At 34.6% G+C, this 17,553-nt stretch overlaps 1 protein-coding gene across 1 annotated transcript in view; it reads right to left on the bottom strand.

The window, feature by feature from the left end:
• Positions 1 to 17,553, bottom strand: part of TOPAZ1 (testis and ovary specific TOPAZ 1) — a 67,826-nt gene that overhangs the window by 27,947 nt on the left and 22,326 nt on the right. Inside the window, exons 5-11 of the mRNA XM_030829998.2 lie at positions 16,515 to 16,579; positions 14,449 to 14,594; positions 12,756 to 12,841; positions 11,892 to 12,017; positions 8,374 to 8,437; positions 869 to 1,020; positions 571 to 663 (exon numbers count right to left, since the gene is read on the bottom strand). Of these exons, the coding sequence (XP_030685858.1) occupies positions 571 to 663; positions 869 to 1,020; positions 8,374 to 8,437; positions 11,892 to 12,017; positions 12,756 to 12,841; positions 14,449 to 14,594; positions 16,515 to 16,579 (732 nt within the window). The remainder of the gene's footprint in view (positions 1 to 570; positions 664 to 868; positions 1,021 to 8,373; positions 8,438 to 11,891; positions 12,018 to 12,755; positions 12,842 to 14,448; positions 14,595 to 16,514; positions 16,580 to 17,553) is intronic.

Here is a 17,553-nt window from a genome sequence, read left to right as displayed (position 1 = left end):
CTAAAGAGAATGGGTGAGAATTGGGTGTTTTCCTGCTATTAAGCCTATTCTGAAATGAATGGCTGGGTAGTACCAAATACTAGGAAATATTCTACAACAGTAAAAATTTTAATATACCTTTAAAAAGCTGTAAAAATTTTTGTTTTTCTTTTTGCTTAATGCCAAATAGAAAATTAACTCCTTGCCACCATATTCTTATCTATCTGCTTTGTTTGGTAACAATATCCTATTTATACATTGATTTGTGTATTTACTTTTGTTATATATGACCTCAAATCTTTTTGAAAAAGAAAACTTTCTTTAATCATCCTTAAGAAGTAGAGATGAGGACAGTTCACGAAGCTGAAAGAAGTCACCTCGAGTGCTTACAACTATTTAATTAAGGGGAAGCCCTGTCAGTCACTGGAGTCTGTTTATAAACCCTATTTTGGGAGAAAAAGAACATTTCTGAAAACAGAATTCTTTGGCATTAAGAATGTGAGTAAAAGGCAATTTAAGAGTGTAAGCAGAAATCATTATTTTCTTGGTTATTCAGTATTAGAGAATAAAAGGCATAAAATGAAATCATACCTTGCAAAAGATATCAATTAAAGCAGGTACAGCATTCCTTAATTTCATAGTTGCCACACACTCAAATGTTTTTAGTAATATTTTCAGAGCAGGCTGGATAAAACAAAAAAATTACACTCATTTTCATGTCTTCTTTCAGTACACCTTAAGTTTCTCAAATTCGTTTATGCTGAAAAACACAAGTGTTCTCTACGAAGTATTCAACAAACAGAAATGTAACTGCTCAATTATACAAACAAGAAATATAACAGATACATTAACTTAAAGTATTAGAAAAATATATTTTCAGGTTACTTACCAGCATTTTAACCATTATGCTGAGGCTCATGACCTGAAACACTTCTCTCAGTAAACAATGTTTGAGTAAAGAATTGAGAAGGTTATTTACCACTTGTAGATCAAAGTGTATACCCGGAGGGAACTTTCTGTAGTACGCCATAAACGTGTTTACTAAAAAGGAAGAAGTATATGTTAAAGTTATTTGCTGCTTTTAAGATATTCATCTTTCCTAAATTAGACAATCTTTCCATATTTAAAGATCAAGTAGTATAAATTCATTTTCTTAAAAGGTACACTTCCAGTATCAGAAATACTTGATGAAAATAAATTAAAGCAAAAGTTAATGGCAATAACATGTTAACCAAGATGTTAGGCACTAGATTGGGAGCTAACTTATATGCTACCCACAGAAAACAGGGCCAAACTGCCTCATACATAATGGTCTAAATACGAACTCCTAAGGAGCCACACTCCCATGGAGACTTTAGGCAGTGGCCTGTTTAGGGGTGGATGCAGACAATTTTGACATATACCCCTTCTTGCTGTTTTAACCCCCACCAACATGTTGACCTGGGGATATTTTTATTCCAATTTATGATATGAACATTCTACCAAAAATTATAACATTTCCTTTGAGAAAGTAGTTTCTTAACGGACACTTGGGTTGCTTCACATTTTACTGTGAAAAATGCTGCTATAAACATGGGTGTACAAATATCTTTTGAGACCCTGCTGTCAATTCTTTTGTGTATATGTCAAGAGAAGAATTGCTGGGCCATACAGTAACTCTATTTTTAATTTTTTGAGGAATTGTCATACTGTTTTTCCACAGTGTCTGTACTATTTTACATTCCTGCCGATAGGGTACAAGGGTTCCACTTTCTCCACACCCTCACTAACACTTGTTTTCTGTTTTTTTTCGATAGCAGTCATCCTAATAGGTGTAAGGTGGTACCTCAATGTAGTTTTGATTTGCATTTCCCTTAGGATTGGTGATACTGAGCATCTTTTTACATGCTTATTGGCCATTTGTGTATCTTTGGAGAAATGTCTTTTCAAGTACTTTGCCTATTTTTGACTCAGGTTTTGTTGTTGAGTTTTAGAGGTTCTCTGTATATTCTGGATACCAATCCTTTATCAGATATATGATTTACAAATACTTTCTCCATTCTGTGGGCTGCTGTTTTATCTTGCTGATATTGTCTCTTAATGAACGAAATTTTAAATTTTTCATGAAGTTCAATTTGTCTATTTTTTCTTTGTTCCCATTGTCTTTGGTGTCATAGCCAAGAAATCACTGCCAAATCCAATGTGTGATGCTTTTGTCCTTGTGCTTTCTTCTCAGAGTTTTATTGTTGTAGGTCTTACATTAAGGTCTTTAATCAATTTTGAACTAATTTTTGTATATAGTGTTAGATAAGGGCCCAATTTTATTCTTTTGCTTGTGGATATTTAGTTTTCCCAGCACTAAAAAACTATCCTTTCACTAGTGAATGATCTTGGCATCCTTCTCAAAAATCATTTGACCATATATGTGAGGCTTTATATCCCGGCTGTCTATTCTAGCCCATTGGTTTATATGTCTGTCTTTATGCCAGTACCACACTGTTTTGATTACTATAGCTCTGTAGTAAGTTTTCAAGATAGGAAGTATGAGTCCTCCAGGTTTTTTCTTTTTCAAGATTATTTCGGGACTCCTTGGGGATCACTTGGGAAGTAATGACATTTTTTTTTTTTTTTTTTTGCAGTATGCGGGCCTCTCACTGTGTGGCCTCTCCCGTTGTGGAGCACAGGCTCTGGACACGCAGGCTCAGCGGCCATGGCTCGTGGGCCCAGCCGCTCCGCAGCATGTGGGATCTTCCCGGACCGGGGCACGAACCTGTGTCCCCTGCATCAGCAGGCGGACTCTCAATCACTGCGCCACCAGGGAAGCCCCTGACATTTTAACAATACTAAGTTTTCCAATCTGTGAACATGGGATGTGTTTCCATTAATTTATCTTTAATTTCTTTCAGCAATGTTTTGTAGATTTCATCGTACAAGTCTATCACTTCCTTGGTTAAGTTAATAAGTATTTTATTCTTTTTTATGCTATTGTAAATGGAATTGTTTTTGTAATTTCCTTTTCAGATTGTTCAATATCAGTGTATAGAAATGCCCAGATATGGCTTTTTAAATGTTGAGGTAGTTTCCTTTTATTCCTAGTCTTTTGAGTGTTTTTATCATGAAAAGGTGTTGAATTTTGTCAAATACTTTTTCTGAATCAATTGAGATGATCATGTGGTTTTTCCCCTTCATTCTGTTAATGTGGTTTATTATTCTGATTGATTTTTGTATGTTGAACTATCCTTGCATTCTAAGAATAAATTCCACTTGGTCATGGTCTATGATCCTTCCAATATGCTGCTGAATTTGGTTTGTTAGTTGTTGAGGATTTCTGTATCAATGTTCATAAGGGGTATTGATCTGTAGTTACCTTTTTGGCAGTTTCTTTATCTGGCTTTGGTATCAGGGCAATGGTAGCCTCAGCCTCATAGAATGAGTTAGCAAGTGTTCCCTCCTCAATTTTTGGGAAAAGTTTGAGGATTGATATTAGTTCTTTAAATGTCTGGTAGAACTCACCAGTGAAACCATTTGGTGCAGGGCTTTTCTTTGTCAGAACATTTTTGATTACTGATTCAATCTCCTTACTAGCTGTAGATCTATTCAGATTTTCTATTTCTTCATCATTTAGTCTTGGAAGATTTTGTTTTTCTAGGAATTTGTCCATTTCATCTAAGTTATCCAATTTGTTTGGCACACAATTATTCACAGTATTCTCTTATAATCATTTTTATTTCTGTAGAATTGTATTATTGTCCCCACTTTTTTTATTTTAGCAATTTCAATCTTCTCTCCTTTTTTCTTAGTCCATCTAGCCAAAGATTTGTTAATTTTGTTGGTCTTCTTGAAATAGCAGCTTTCAGTTTTATTGATTTTCTTCTCATTGTTTTTCTATTCTCATTGTTCTCTATTTCATTTATCTCTGCTCTGATCTTTATCATTTCCTTCCTTCTACTAGCTTTAGGTTTAGTTTGTTTTTCTTTCTCTAGGTTCTTAAGTTGTAAAGTTAGGTTGTTGATTTGACATCTTTCTTGTTTTTTAACATAAACATTTATACAATAGCTATAAATTTCCCTCTTAAGTACCATTTTCACTCCATCTCATAAGTTTTGGAATGTTGTGTTTCATTTTCATTTGTCTCTAAGTATTTTCTGATTTCCCTTGTGACATCTTCTGTGATCACGTGGTTGCTTAAAAGTATGTTCGATTTCCACAATTTTGTTAATTTTCCAGTTTTCTTCTGTTACTGGTTTCTAATTCCATCCTGTTGTGATCAGAGGAGATACTTTGTATAATATGTATCTTTTAAAATCTGTTGAGACTTAATTTGTGGCCAAACACATGGTCTATTGGGAAGATGCCCCATGTGCTCTTGAGAAGAATATGTAAACTACTGTTGTTGGGTAAAGTGTTCTGTATGTGCCTGTTAGATCTAGTGGGTATATTGTGTTGAGTCCTCTATTTCTTTACTTCTGTCTGGTTGTTCTATCCATTATTGTGAGTGGGGTATTGAAGTCTCCAACTATTATTGTAGAACTGTCTATTTCTCTCATTAATTCTGTAAGTTTTTGCTTTGTTTTTGTTTTTTTTGCGGTATGTGGGCCTCTCACTGTTGTGGCCTCTCCCGTTGCGGAGCACAGGCTCCGGACACGCAGGCTCAGCGGCCATGGCTCACAGGCCCAGCCGCTCTGCAGCATTTGGGAGCTTCCTGGACCGGGGCACGAACCTGTGTCCCCTGCATCGGCAGGCGGACTCTCAACCACTGTGCCACCAGGGAAGCCCAGTTTTTGCTTTATGTATTCTGATCGTCTGTCATTAGGTATAAACGTTTATACTGCTGCTATACTGAACCTTTCATTACTATATATAATGTCCTTCTTTGTCTCTTGTAACCTTTTTTGATTTAAAGTCTATTCTGTCTAATATTAGTATAGCCACTCCTGCTCTCTTCTGGTTACTATTTGTGCAGAATATTTTTTCCATCATTTCACTTTCAATCTATTTGCCTTTGGCTCTAAAGTGAAAATTTTGTAGACAGCATGTAATTGGATAATGTGTTTTTATTCATTCTGCCAATCTGTGTCTTTTGAATGGAGAATTTAATCCATTTACTTTAAAAGTAATTACTGATAATGAAGGACTTACTTCTGATTTTGCTATTTGTTTTCTGTATGTCTCATAGCTTTTTTGTCCCTCATTTCCTGCATTACTCTCTTCTTTTGTGTTTAGCTGATTTTTTGAGTGAGTTTTAACTCCTTTTTCATTTCCGTTTGTGCATATTCTATAGCTATTGAGGTTACCATGGGATTTATACCAGCTTAACTTCAATAATATACAAAAACTCTGCTTCTTTACAGCTCCATCCCCACCCCTTTCAGTTGCTAAGGTAACAAATTACATTTTTATATACTGTGTGCCCGAAAACATTAATTAACAGTTCTTTCAAATGCATCAGTCTCTTAAATAATATGGAAAAGAGGATTTGGACTTACCAGTCAAATTTACAATAATACTAGTTTTTACACTAATATACTTTTCTTTAAAGGTATTAGTTTCTTAAATCATGTAAAAACCAGAAAGTACAGTACAAACCATTGTTACAATACTACTAGCTTTTATAACTACCCACGTATTTACTTTTATTGAGATCCTTATTTCTCCATATGACCTCAGGTTACTGTCTCATGCCCTTTCATTTCACTTTGCAGGCCTCCCTTGAGCATTTCTTGAAGGGCAGGTCTAAAGAAAACAAACTCTCTCAGCTTTTGTTTATCCGGGAATGTCATATCAATAATTTATCCCTCAATTCTGAAGGACAGTTTTGCTAGATATAGGATTCTCGGTTGACAGATGTTTTCTTTTAGCACTTTGAATATATTGGCCTACTGCCTTCTGGCCTCCAAAGTTTCTGATGAGAAATCTGCTTATAATCTTATTGAGGATCCCTTGTATGTGATAATTTGCTTCTCTCTTGCTGCTTTCAAGATCCTCTCTTTGCCTCTGGCTTTTGAAAGTTTGATTAAAACGTGTCTTGGTGTGTGTCTCTTTGAGTTCATCTGAGAGTTTGCTGAGCTTCTTGGATATTTATATTTACAACTTTCATCAAATTTGGGAAGTTTTCAGCCATTATTTGCTCAATATTCTCTCTACCCTTTTCTCTTTCTCTTCTCCTTCTGAGACTTCCACAGTGTTCTGTTTCATGGTGTTCCTCAGGCTGTATTCACTTTTCTTCAAACATTTTTCTTTCTGTTCCTCAGACCTGATAATTTCCACTCTCCTATCTTCAAGTTATCTGATTCTTTTGCCTGCTCAAATCTGCCTTTGAATCCCTCTAGTGAATTTTTCATTTCAGTTATTGTATTTTTCAACTCCAGAATTTTTCTGGTTTCTTTTTAGGTTTCCTATCGCTCTGATATTTCCATTTTGTTCACACATTATTTTCTTGACTTTCCCCACATCTTCCTTAGTTCTTCAAGCACCTTTAAGACAAATGTTTTAAAATCACTGTCTAATTTATCTGCCATCAGGTCTTTTACAAGGATAGTTTCTGTTGATTTATTTTTTCCTTTGAATAGGCCATATTTTGCTCATTTCTTTGTGTGTCATATGACTTTTTGATTGAAAAGTGGGCATTTGAATCCAATAATGTAACTCTGGAGCTCAGAATACATATATTTTAAAATATTTGAAGCTAATAGCTTTTTTCAGTTTACATAAACAAATTTTTATCTTTTGTGCTTCCTTTGATTACTCTAAACCACAGAAATTATCAACTTTCAAAAAAATCTGATTGAAAATGTTAATTCTTTTTACTGAATTACCAACATACTACAATTATTCATTTTGGTGTATGCTAAGCAGTAGTAGTTTTTCACAATGTTTTTAGTCAAACAACTTCTGGAAAAAGAATTTTATGTGGAAATTTAAATATAAAACAGATAAAAATGAACTTATGGTTAAATAGGGTAATGGGGAGTCTCACCCTCTCAGTACCTCCCCTTGTGAACTAGGTGGTCCCTGAGGCCTCTCTGTAGGGCCTGAGCAGTTAGATCTATACTTTATACCAGTGATATTCAGAGTTTCTCTTTCTAAGTTGCTATCCAGTTTTCCTAACATCATTCATAAAATGAGTCTTCCTTCCCAAACCCTATGGTCTTTCTAAACACTAAACCTCTTTATACATAATATCAAGTTTATTCTGAGCTATCTATCTGTTCTGCTGATCTAACTTTCTATTTTCACATCAAACGTAATTTATATAGGTTTTTGCCAACTTCCTGCACTGATTCTTCACTATAGGTTTTTATTTTTGTTTTCTGTATTTATTGTTTTATAACTGAATAAACATATATTTTTCCTTTTCCCATACTGGATACTCACACAACCAGACTTATGTTTTGGGGAGTTTCGCATTTTCCCCATGTCATCCTCTTTTCTTCCATATATGTTATGGAATTATTTCTGGAATATAAATGTTCATCCATATCTAACCATATGTAGCTTCTCCTCCTTGGTTATCACAACGTGTCAGGTGACAGGTATATTCCCTATATAGGCTCCTATTACTTCTACCTTAACTACCTCCTCTTTGCTACAGCTGGATTAAGTCCAGACTACCAGTTCCCTCATATGCTTCCTCTAATCCTTAGAGGAGATGATATCACCAGCAAAACAAACTTGTCAGAGATTTTGTTTTTAGCTAGATGAGATTTTAAGCAGATGAATATGGTGCTTTGTTACCATAATACTATGTGGTTTTGGTGGCTGTGTCAGGGTGACAAATGTAAAGCTTGGTCCCTTCCTCTTGGGGCTCACAACGTAGTAGAGGGAGATGGGAGCAGGGAATGGGATGAGGCTGTGGAGTCAGATAAGGGCCTAACAGAGGAGAGTATCCTATTTCCTATGAGTAAGCTTTGAAAGATGAATAGGTCTTTGCTATGGGGAAGTGGGATAAAAGAAAGGGATCCTGGGTAGAGACAGCAGCGCCCTCTCTATTATAACACAGCATGCCCTATTTAGGGAACTGCACAGAACGATGGATGGTGCACTGGCTACAAGGGATAGTGTAAAAAGAAAAGGGCTAATAAGTAAGGAAGATACAGTTTCTCAAAGATCCCTTCAGAAAGATTTTAAGCCAATTAATAATATCTTTTTTCCTGTCTTACAACTGTAAATAAAATTTCTATGTCACAAAAATATTAGTATGTGAGGGAATTACAGTGTTAGGTGGATTATACTTTTTGTATTAACCAAAATGCCACACTTATTATTAATCCTTTCTAACACCAAGAGAGCTACTCTAAGGCATTCAGTTTTCATACTCAAAAGTACTGAATTTACTTTCAAACTATTAAGACAATAGCACATTGTTTGAAACTCTTGTATTAATAAATTCATAGTAATCATTCCATTGTCTCATACCTGCACGTTGTAGCAAACAAAGCTCGTTGATACTTATATATTTCTTAAACACATCCATACAAACCTATAAGAGTCACGAAAAATGTAAAATTACCTTTTTATATTTCGTAAAATCTACACAAATTTCAGTCCTGTATTTTTGCTTATTCCAATTTTTTTAAGTCAATTGAAAGCAATGGAATAAAGAAGCTGATGTTAGGTTAACTAAGATTTGAAATGTACGTTGAATTCATTACAAAAATCTTATTCAGAGAATCTCTGTCAAAGAAATAGCCTAGGAAACAGAGTCAAGATTAGCAATCAACTGGGGAAGGGAGGACTTCTTTTACTGGTATAAGGAGAAACACATGGACCAATGGATTGAACAGAGATCCTATAAATAAACCCACTCATACACAATCAGCTGATTTATGACATGGTGATACTGCAGTGCAGTGGGGGAAAGGATGGTTTGGGGTCACCTGGAGATACACATGGGAAAAAATATGTATCTAGACCTTCTCACATCCTAAACAAAAATTAATTCTAGATGGCTTAGGGTTCTAAATGTAAATATCAGACAAGACAAGAAAACTTTTAAAGGAAAAACATAAAAGAACATCTTCATGATTTTGGCAAAGCTTTCTTGAACAGCATGTAAAAAGTCAACACCATAAAAGGGAAATAAATAGATAAGATTAGACTATATAAAGATTAATAATTTTGTTTACCAAAGACACTTTTAAAAGTTTGACCCACCTCCTAGAGTAATGGAAATAAAAACAAAAATAAACAAACGGAACCTAATGAAACTTAAAAGCTTTTGCACAGCAAAGGAAACCACAAACAAGACGAAAAGACAACCCTCAGAATGGGAGAAAATATTTGCAAATGAAGCAACTGACAAAGGATTAATCTCCAAAATATACAAGCAGCTCATGCAGCTCAATAACAGAAAAACAACCCAATCCAAAAATAGGCAGAAGACCTAAATAGACATTTCTCCAAAGAGTATATACAGATTGCCAACAAACACATGAAAGGATGCTCAGCATCACTAATCATTAGAGAAAAGCAAATCAAAACTACCATGAGGTATCACCTCACGCAGGTCAGAATGGGCATCATCAAAAAATCTACAAACAATCAATGCTGGAAAGGGTGTGGAGAAAAGGGAACCCTCTTGCACTGTTGGTAGGAATGTAAATTGATACAGCCACTATGGAGAACAGTATGGAGGTTCCTTAAAAAACTACAAATAGAACTACCATATGACCCAGCAATCCCACTACTGGGCATATACCCTAAGAAAACCATAATTCAAAAAGAGTCATGTACCACAATGTTCACTGCAGTTCTATTTACAATAGCCAGAACATGGAAGCAACCTAAGTGTCCATTGACAGATGAATGGATAAAGAAGATGTGGCATATATATAATGGAATATTACTCAGCCATAAAAAGAAACGAAATTGAATTATTTGTAGTGAGGTGGATGGACCTACAGTCTGTCATACAGAGTGAAGTAAGTCAGAAAGAGAAAAACAAATACTGTATGCTAATACACATATATGGAATCTAAAAAAAAGAAAGAAAAAACAGTTCTGAAGAACCTAGGGGTAACATGGGAATAAAGACACAGACACAGAGAATGGACTTGAGGACACAGGGAGGGGGAAGGGTAAGCTGAGACGAAGTGAGAGAGTGGCAATGACATATATACACCACCAAATGTAAAACAGATAGCTAGTGGGAAGCAGCCACATAGCACAGGGAGATCAGCTCGTGCTTTGTGACCACCTAGAGGGGTGGGATAGGGAGAGCGGGAGGGAGACGCAAGAGGGAAGGTATATGGGGATATATGTGTACGTATAGCTGATTCACTGTGTTATACAGCAGCAACTAACACAACAATGTAAAGCAATTATACTCCAATAAAGATGTTAAAATAAAATTAGAGATTTAACTAAGCAAAATAAATAAATAAATAAATAAAATAACAGGGTGAAAAGGCCTGTTGATGGAATGTAAATTGGTATCATTATGGAGTACAGTATGAAGGTTCCTTAAAAAACTAAATATAGAACTACCATATGATCCAGCAATCCCCCTCTTGGGCATATATCTGGAGAAAATCATAAATTGAAAAGATACATGCACCCCAACATTCACTGCAGCATTATTTACAATAGCCAAGACATGGAAGCAATCTAAATGTCCTATGACAGAGGAGTGGATAAAGAAGATGTGGTACTTATATACAATGGAATATTACTCAGCCATAAAAAAGAATGAAATAATGCTATTTGCAGCAAGATGGATGCAACTAGAGATGATCATACTAAGTGAAGTAAGTCAGAAACAGAAAGACAAATATGCTTATATGTGGAATCTAAAAAAATGGTACAAATGAACTTATTTACAAAATAGAAATAGAGTCACAGATGTAGAAAACAAACTTATGGTTTACCAGGGGGAAAAGGGGAGGGGAAGGGATAAATTGGGAGATTGGGATTGTCATATACATACTACTATATATAAAATAGATAACTAATAAGCACCTACTGTACAGCACAGGGAACTCTACTCAATACTCTGTAATGACCTATATGTGAAAAGAATCTAAAAAAGAGTGGATATATGTATATATATATATATAACTGATTTACTTTGCTATACACATGAAACTAACACAACATTGTAAATCAACTATACTCCAAAAAAAAATTAAAAAAATAAAAGGGTGAAAAGGCAACTTGTAAAGTAGTAAAAGTTATTTGCAATACGTATATCCAACAAAGCATTTGTATCTAAAATATATACAGAATTCTTAAGATGGACGAGAAAAAGATAATCCTCTAGAATATAGGCAAAATATTTAGATATTTACAGAAAGGGGATATTCAAACACCTAACAAACATTCTGAAAGATGCTCAACTTCATCAATCACTAGGGAGAGTATCACTCCCCACCCACTAGAATGGCTTAAATTAAAAGGCTGATAACACCAAGAGATGGTGAGGATGTAAAGCAACCAGAACTCTCAAACATTGCTGGTTAGAGTGTAATTTGGTAAACCACTTTGGAAATCTGTCTGGCAGTATCTACTAAAGTTGAATATATGTAGACCCTTTGACCCAATAATTCCAGTTTTAAGTATAACCCATCAGCATGTGTTCATATGTTCACCAAAAGACATGCAGAACACTACTGTATTTACCAAATTTAGAAATCACCCATCAAAAGCAGTATTTATCAACAAAAAACATTTTGATATACTCATACAATGGAATATTTAATATTATACAGCAATGAGAAAGAAGCATCTACAATTAAGTAAAAAAGTACAGATGAATCTCAAAAATGTTGAGCAAAAGCAGCCAGAAACAAAAGAATACAAATTGTATGATTCCATTTATGTAAAGCACAAAATCAGGCAAAGCTCATATATTAGGAGTTGATGAAAATCTGAATTAAAACATATGACTGAGATGGTTATTAAAACAATCTCTACTTCAAAGACTTAACATATTTTACCTTTTCATCCCCTTGCTCAGGCACGTGAGCAAACTTGCACTGTGATCGCTCACAGCCACGTAATGTATTAAAATGAAATTTGCAATATCTATGGGGTATCATCAACCCTAGGGACTTCTGGAACACCTAGAAAATTAGACAAATTCCCTTTCTGTGTTAATTGTAAAACACTTACTGCAATCAAGTGAGAAAGTATTTGAAACAATCAGAAATATTATACATCCAAAAAAGTATCACGATAAATTGTTTGCTGACTTGATAAAAAGTAACTCCAAACAATTTATATTTTTAAAAATTATGAAAAAAATCAATTTAAAGTTATTTGTCTGAATTTTTGCAATTTCCTTTAGTGTAAAACTTTTATATTTCATCAAAGTTACTACCATTTTACTTTACGTGGTTTTAAAAGTTTATACTTTCCCTCCTCCTTCTCATGTGCCTGCCCTTTTAACTTGTATAAAAAGTTAATTCTGTAATAATATGCATATTTCAGATGCATTTATTAGAACCAAAAATCTCCTTAGCTTTTCTGATTATTGGAAAAAGGCAATGAGTGAAAGCTTTTTACAACAGGCTTTTCCTATCAATTGCTTTATATCACTAGCTTTCTCCTTCATCACAGGGAACTATTCATCCTGTATTTTCTGTTTTGGATATCCCATCCCCCACCCTCTGCCTTAAACCTGTTATACTGTTTGTGAATATCCTCTGAATCGCTACCCATTTTCTGTCCCTTACCACCAACCCCCATTTAAAATCCATAAAATGTCCAGAACTGCTTAAATGATGATAGGGAAATTAATCAGAAAGCCCCAAAGCACAAGCTTATAAGATTATTATTATTTTTTTTAATGGGGCGCTTACCCCTATAGTTTTTTCCCTCTTAAATATTTCACAAATTTCAGGATCCTGTGGTTTTAGAAGAGAATGTTTTCCTGGAAATCTGAAATCTAGAAATGATTAAGAATGACATTACATTCCAATATGTTACAACTTATTCCTTTCATAACAATCAAACAGATGACTACTACTATCTGCTTTAATATTTCACTTTGGACTTCTTGTGCTCAGTTCAAGGTCTGCTGCTGTGGTATGTTCCTGTGAAATATACAGTAATTTACATCTTAGGTGTTCCTTAAGGATGTCTAGATCTGAACTTAACATTTTAAATTCATTATAAGCTAAAGATGCTTTCTTAAAAGCCTTACACAGCAGAATTGAGTACTATATTCAAATGATTGTCTGTAAGTTAAACAGACAAATATTACACACAATAAACCTTTCTTAGGGAAGAAAACTACTGACAAACCCAGGTGCTATGGACCGACTGTGTCTCCCCCCAATTCATATATTGAAGCCTTAACCCCCAAAGTGACTGTATTTGGAGTTAGGGCCTTTTGCAGAAGTAATTAAGGCTAAATGGGGTTGTAAAAATGAGGCCCTGATCTGATAGAATCAATGTCTCTATAAGAGACACCAGAGAGCTTTCTCTCTCTCTCTCTCTCTCTCTCTCTCCCCCCCCCCCGCCCCCACCGCATGCACATGCACCAAGGAAAGGCCACGTGAGGACTTAGTGAAAAGGCTGCCGTCTGTAAGCCAGGAAGACAGCCAGAAACTGAACTCTACCAGAAACTTGATCTTGGACTTCTAGCTTCCAGAACTGTGTGAAATGAATATCTGTTGTTTAAGCCACCCAGTCTGTGGCATTTTGTTATGGCAGCCCGAGCTGACTATTATACCAGGGATCATTATCCCTTAATGTTAGTCTTTTAAAATGAGAATTAGGACATTTACAAATTATTTTTTCGAAAGATAACACAAAAATGTTTTTATCTTAAGCAATTTCATTTTTCATTTTGGCAGCATCCAGATATAATTTGGGACAAGCTGACGTTTTTGCTGCATAGCTTTGCAGTACTTTTCATTATGAAACAGGTAAAGCTTTTTAAGATAAAACACGTGATCATCATGGGCTTGCTGCTACAGTACACAACACCAGGCAGCATGAAGTCAGTAATGGGAAGTCCAGAAGAGTTAGGTGTGAGCTACACACACAACAGGATTTTATTGTTTCTAAATTAATTCTTCAATCTAGTTTATTTTTTCACAGCATTATGAATTACCAAAAAAGACACAAATTCTAAACTACATTCTAAATTTCTAAAACACTCACTTAAAATATGAATATTTTAGGTATAGACTATAATTTACCTATACTAACACTATTGCATAAATATAGATATCTCAGAAGTCGCTCCATCAAAAGTACTAACTAAAGGTATACAAACCTTCTAATCTTAGCATATTCTATACTTGTTTCAATTTTTTTCTCTTCTTTTTTTGGGGGGGCCCTGCCACACAACTTGCAGGATCTTAGTTCACTGACCAGGGATTGAACTCCTGCCCCCTGCAGTGGATGTACAGAGTCCTAACCACTGGACTGCCGCCTGGGAATTCCCTCAATTTCTTTCTTAACTTTTTTGTTTTGGGTGGAAAAATCTCCTGTATCATTTCTATATTATCAAAAGCCAACAGAATTTTACTAAGAAAATCATACCATTCATCCAGGGCTTCAGTAATGTGTCTTCCTGATGAGCACTTAGATTCAAAAGTGGCACTGGCACTGATAAGCACAGAGGTTTGGGGCCCAGCGCTGCCAACTGACATTCACCAACCACATTATCTGTATTTTTAGAATCGCTGCTGTGTGAGCAGAAAACCCAAAAGCAGAATTTAAATTTATTCTAAAGACATAAAGTAATGAGAATCAAATAAGTAGAAACACATCCTAATGATAGTATTGATGTAGTCTACATACTATGCTGTGTACTACCATCATATACTATGATTCTTCAGTATTTTCAATAGGTTGTTCCTGCCTTCTTAACTAGAAAACTGATACTTGTTAAAGGGCTAGGGTAAGGGTAAAAGTGGGGTGGTGGGGTCAAAACTAGAGCAAAGTATTTCTGATCATGTCAGACAAAAGGTTTGAGGAGGAACTGGACTAGCATCCAAATCCAGAAAAGATCATGCAATGATTCTATTAATAGTGCAATAAAATAAATGAATTGTAAGTTATTCTTCAGGACATGTATATATAATAAATTTATACATGTACTTGAGACCTTCCTTTGGGAAGAAGGTATAAGAAATGTATTGTTCTAGGCTACTGATTTAAACAGCTTTGACTGTGTTCTAATATGTGAGATCCTATATAGCCAATTAACAAAAAACCCTTAATCTGGAGGTCACTTAACCTAGAAAAATAAATAACTTAAGCAAGGGGGAGGGTGGAAAGTACCTCAGAGCTATCAGATATAAATGAATTTACTTTTTCGGAGAAAGACTTATACCCTCATTCAGATACTACAGTATTTTACCTTAAACACAATTCTAATAAAGCTTTTTCAGCTGGGGTTCCCTTGGCCAGCAGAGAGTAAAAATAGTAAGAAAAGGGGCCAATGCTTATAACAGTTGAAACCTAGTAGCACTGATGGGAGTTCAATAATTTCACACAAAAATATTTGTTTCTCTCCCCAACTTGGGATATCATTGATATGCGCAATTATCATACCCCCTCCAAATAAAACAAAATAAAAGCAGTAACATAAAACAAACAAATACGAATTATGGAATTTTACAGATGGAAAAGATTATCTAGAAAAATTCTTTTATTTTGATTGGGTAATGAAACCCAGGGTAATGTGGTGACTTACCCAATGTCACACTCCTGGTCATTATGGTAGAGCCAAGGTGATGACAAAACTCTGCAGGTTGCAACTATTTAGCTTGTAAGCAAAATGTTTTTAATAGGAAAAAAAAAAAGTTAACCTTGTCACATTTTCTTTTTAAGATCTTCAAGTGGGCATGAACCATACGGGCTTCTATGCCAATCTAATTCTTACCTAGGCTTTTCTTTAACGTAATGGTTCTCAAACTTGAACATGTAGCAGGATTAGTTGGTGACTTTGTTGAAACACAGATTGATGGGCCCCATTTCCAGAGTTTCTGATTCAGTAGGTCAGGGGTGGGAACAAATAATTTACATTTATGACAAGTTCCCACATGATGCAGCTGCTCCAAGGACCACACTTTGAAAAACACTGTCTTAACATAAAAGAACTTGAACATATTTGTCACCTGACCCGACTGTGCCTTGCCTCAACAGCAAGATAGGTGTGGGGGGTGGATCAAATGACCTCCAAGGTGTCCTCTAAATCTAAATTTGGTATCTGTATATGTTCCAGTGAGTGTACTGTAGCTCTCAGTACTAATCGCTGCAGACATAGAAGATACCTGCAAATTGCAATGTTCATCTGATTTCAGCTAGTCTTACCTTCATAGAAGTCACATATACATCTTTTTTTCTTTTATTTTATCACTATTCCTCATTCCTCCCTCAAAAAATATTTTAATGGCTCCAAACACTTAGTGATAACTTTAAGGTAACTTACAATATCCCTGACATCTGTATACACCTGACACATTACTTAAATAATACCCATATATTGTTTACGGCATAGTAGCCCAAGTATATACAGGAGAGAAGGAAAAATATGCTCAAGATACAAATTACATGAATGACTATTTTAACATTATGTAATTAAAAGTTACGTTACAGACCTTTTGCAAACTTCATAAATATCTTCTTTTTCTTCTTGAATAGTCACCTTGTCCAAAAATCTACACTGTGAAGAGATTATGGTTAAATAGTATAAGTGACTATCTCTGCATTCCATATTAGGCTATGAGGCTTATCAGATCAGAATGTACTAGATGTTAATTAAACGACTAGCTTATGGTCAAGCAGGAAAATAATTCTACTCTACATTATTTAAAATATGAACACTGATTTTAAAATCTCTGCTGTTAAGAAAAACTAATATAAATCAATACATTTTTCCCAATTTTTGATGTCACCTTTAATTATGCAAGCCACCATTTCAAATTATTTTGGACAATTAAAGTTATATTTCTTTTTATTCAGAAAAAAACAGCTTTGAGTGATTTTTATTTTTAGGTGGTATTTACCAACATAAATGTGTTTTTCATTAGAAATATTTATATGTATTTAAAACATTGCTACACTTAAAGCACTTTACAATTAGTAATTAGTGTTTTGGGAATTGTGATTCTCTAATTATAAGAAAATTATACATACTAGACCTTTGAAAAAACAAGCACCAAGAAAATAAACACCCCAAATCACCCATCATTTGGGCAGCCAGAGATAACCACTTAATATCTTACTTTATATCTTTCTAGTCTTTTTGAAATACACAATCATATTTTACAATAATGGTACATACTATATATACTATTGTAACTATAAAAATCAACTGAGTAACATGAAACACTAGCAAATAGAAAGATATACCATGTTCCTAGATGAGAATGTTAAAGGTAAAAAATGTTAATTGCCTGCAAATTAATTTATACATTTAAAAAACTACAATGTGTGTTTAAAGCTCTTAAAAGAATATAAGAATAGCCAGAAATATTTTAGATTTATAATACATGTTAGTATCTTTTAAAGCAAGCCTTCCTGACTGTTTTTATTTTTCAAGTAATTGACAGTATGGAATTGGTACAGGACCTGAGCAATTAATGAAATAAAAGACAAGTAAAAGAATCATTCTATACATAAAAATTGAAACTATTA

Source organism: Globicephala melas, chromosome 11, assembly GCF_963455315.2.
Source record: "Globicephala melas chromosome 11, mGloMel1.2, whole genome shotgun sequence".
Lineage (NCBI taxonomy): Eukaryota > Metazoa > Chordata > Mammalia > Artiodactyla > Delphinidae > Globicephala > Globicephala melas.
The sequence above is the reverse complement of the archived record's forward strand: the minus strand, read 5'-3'. Positions and strand labels throughout refer to the sequence as shown.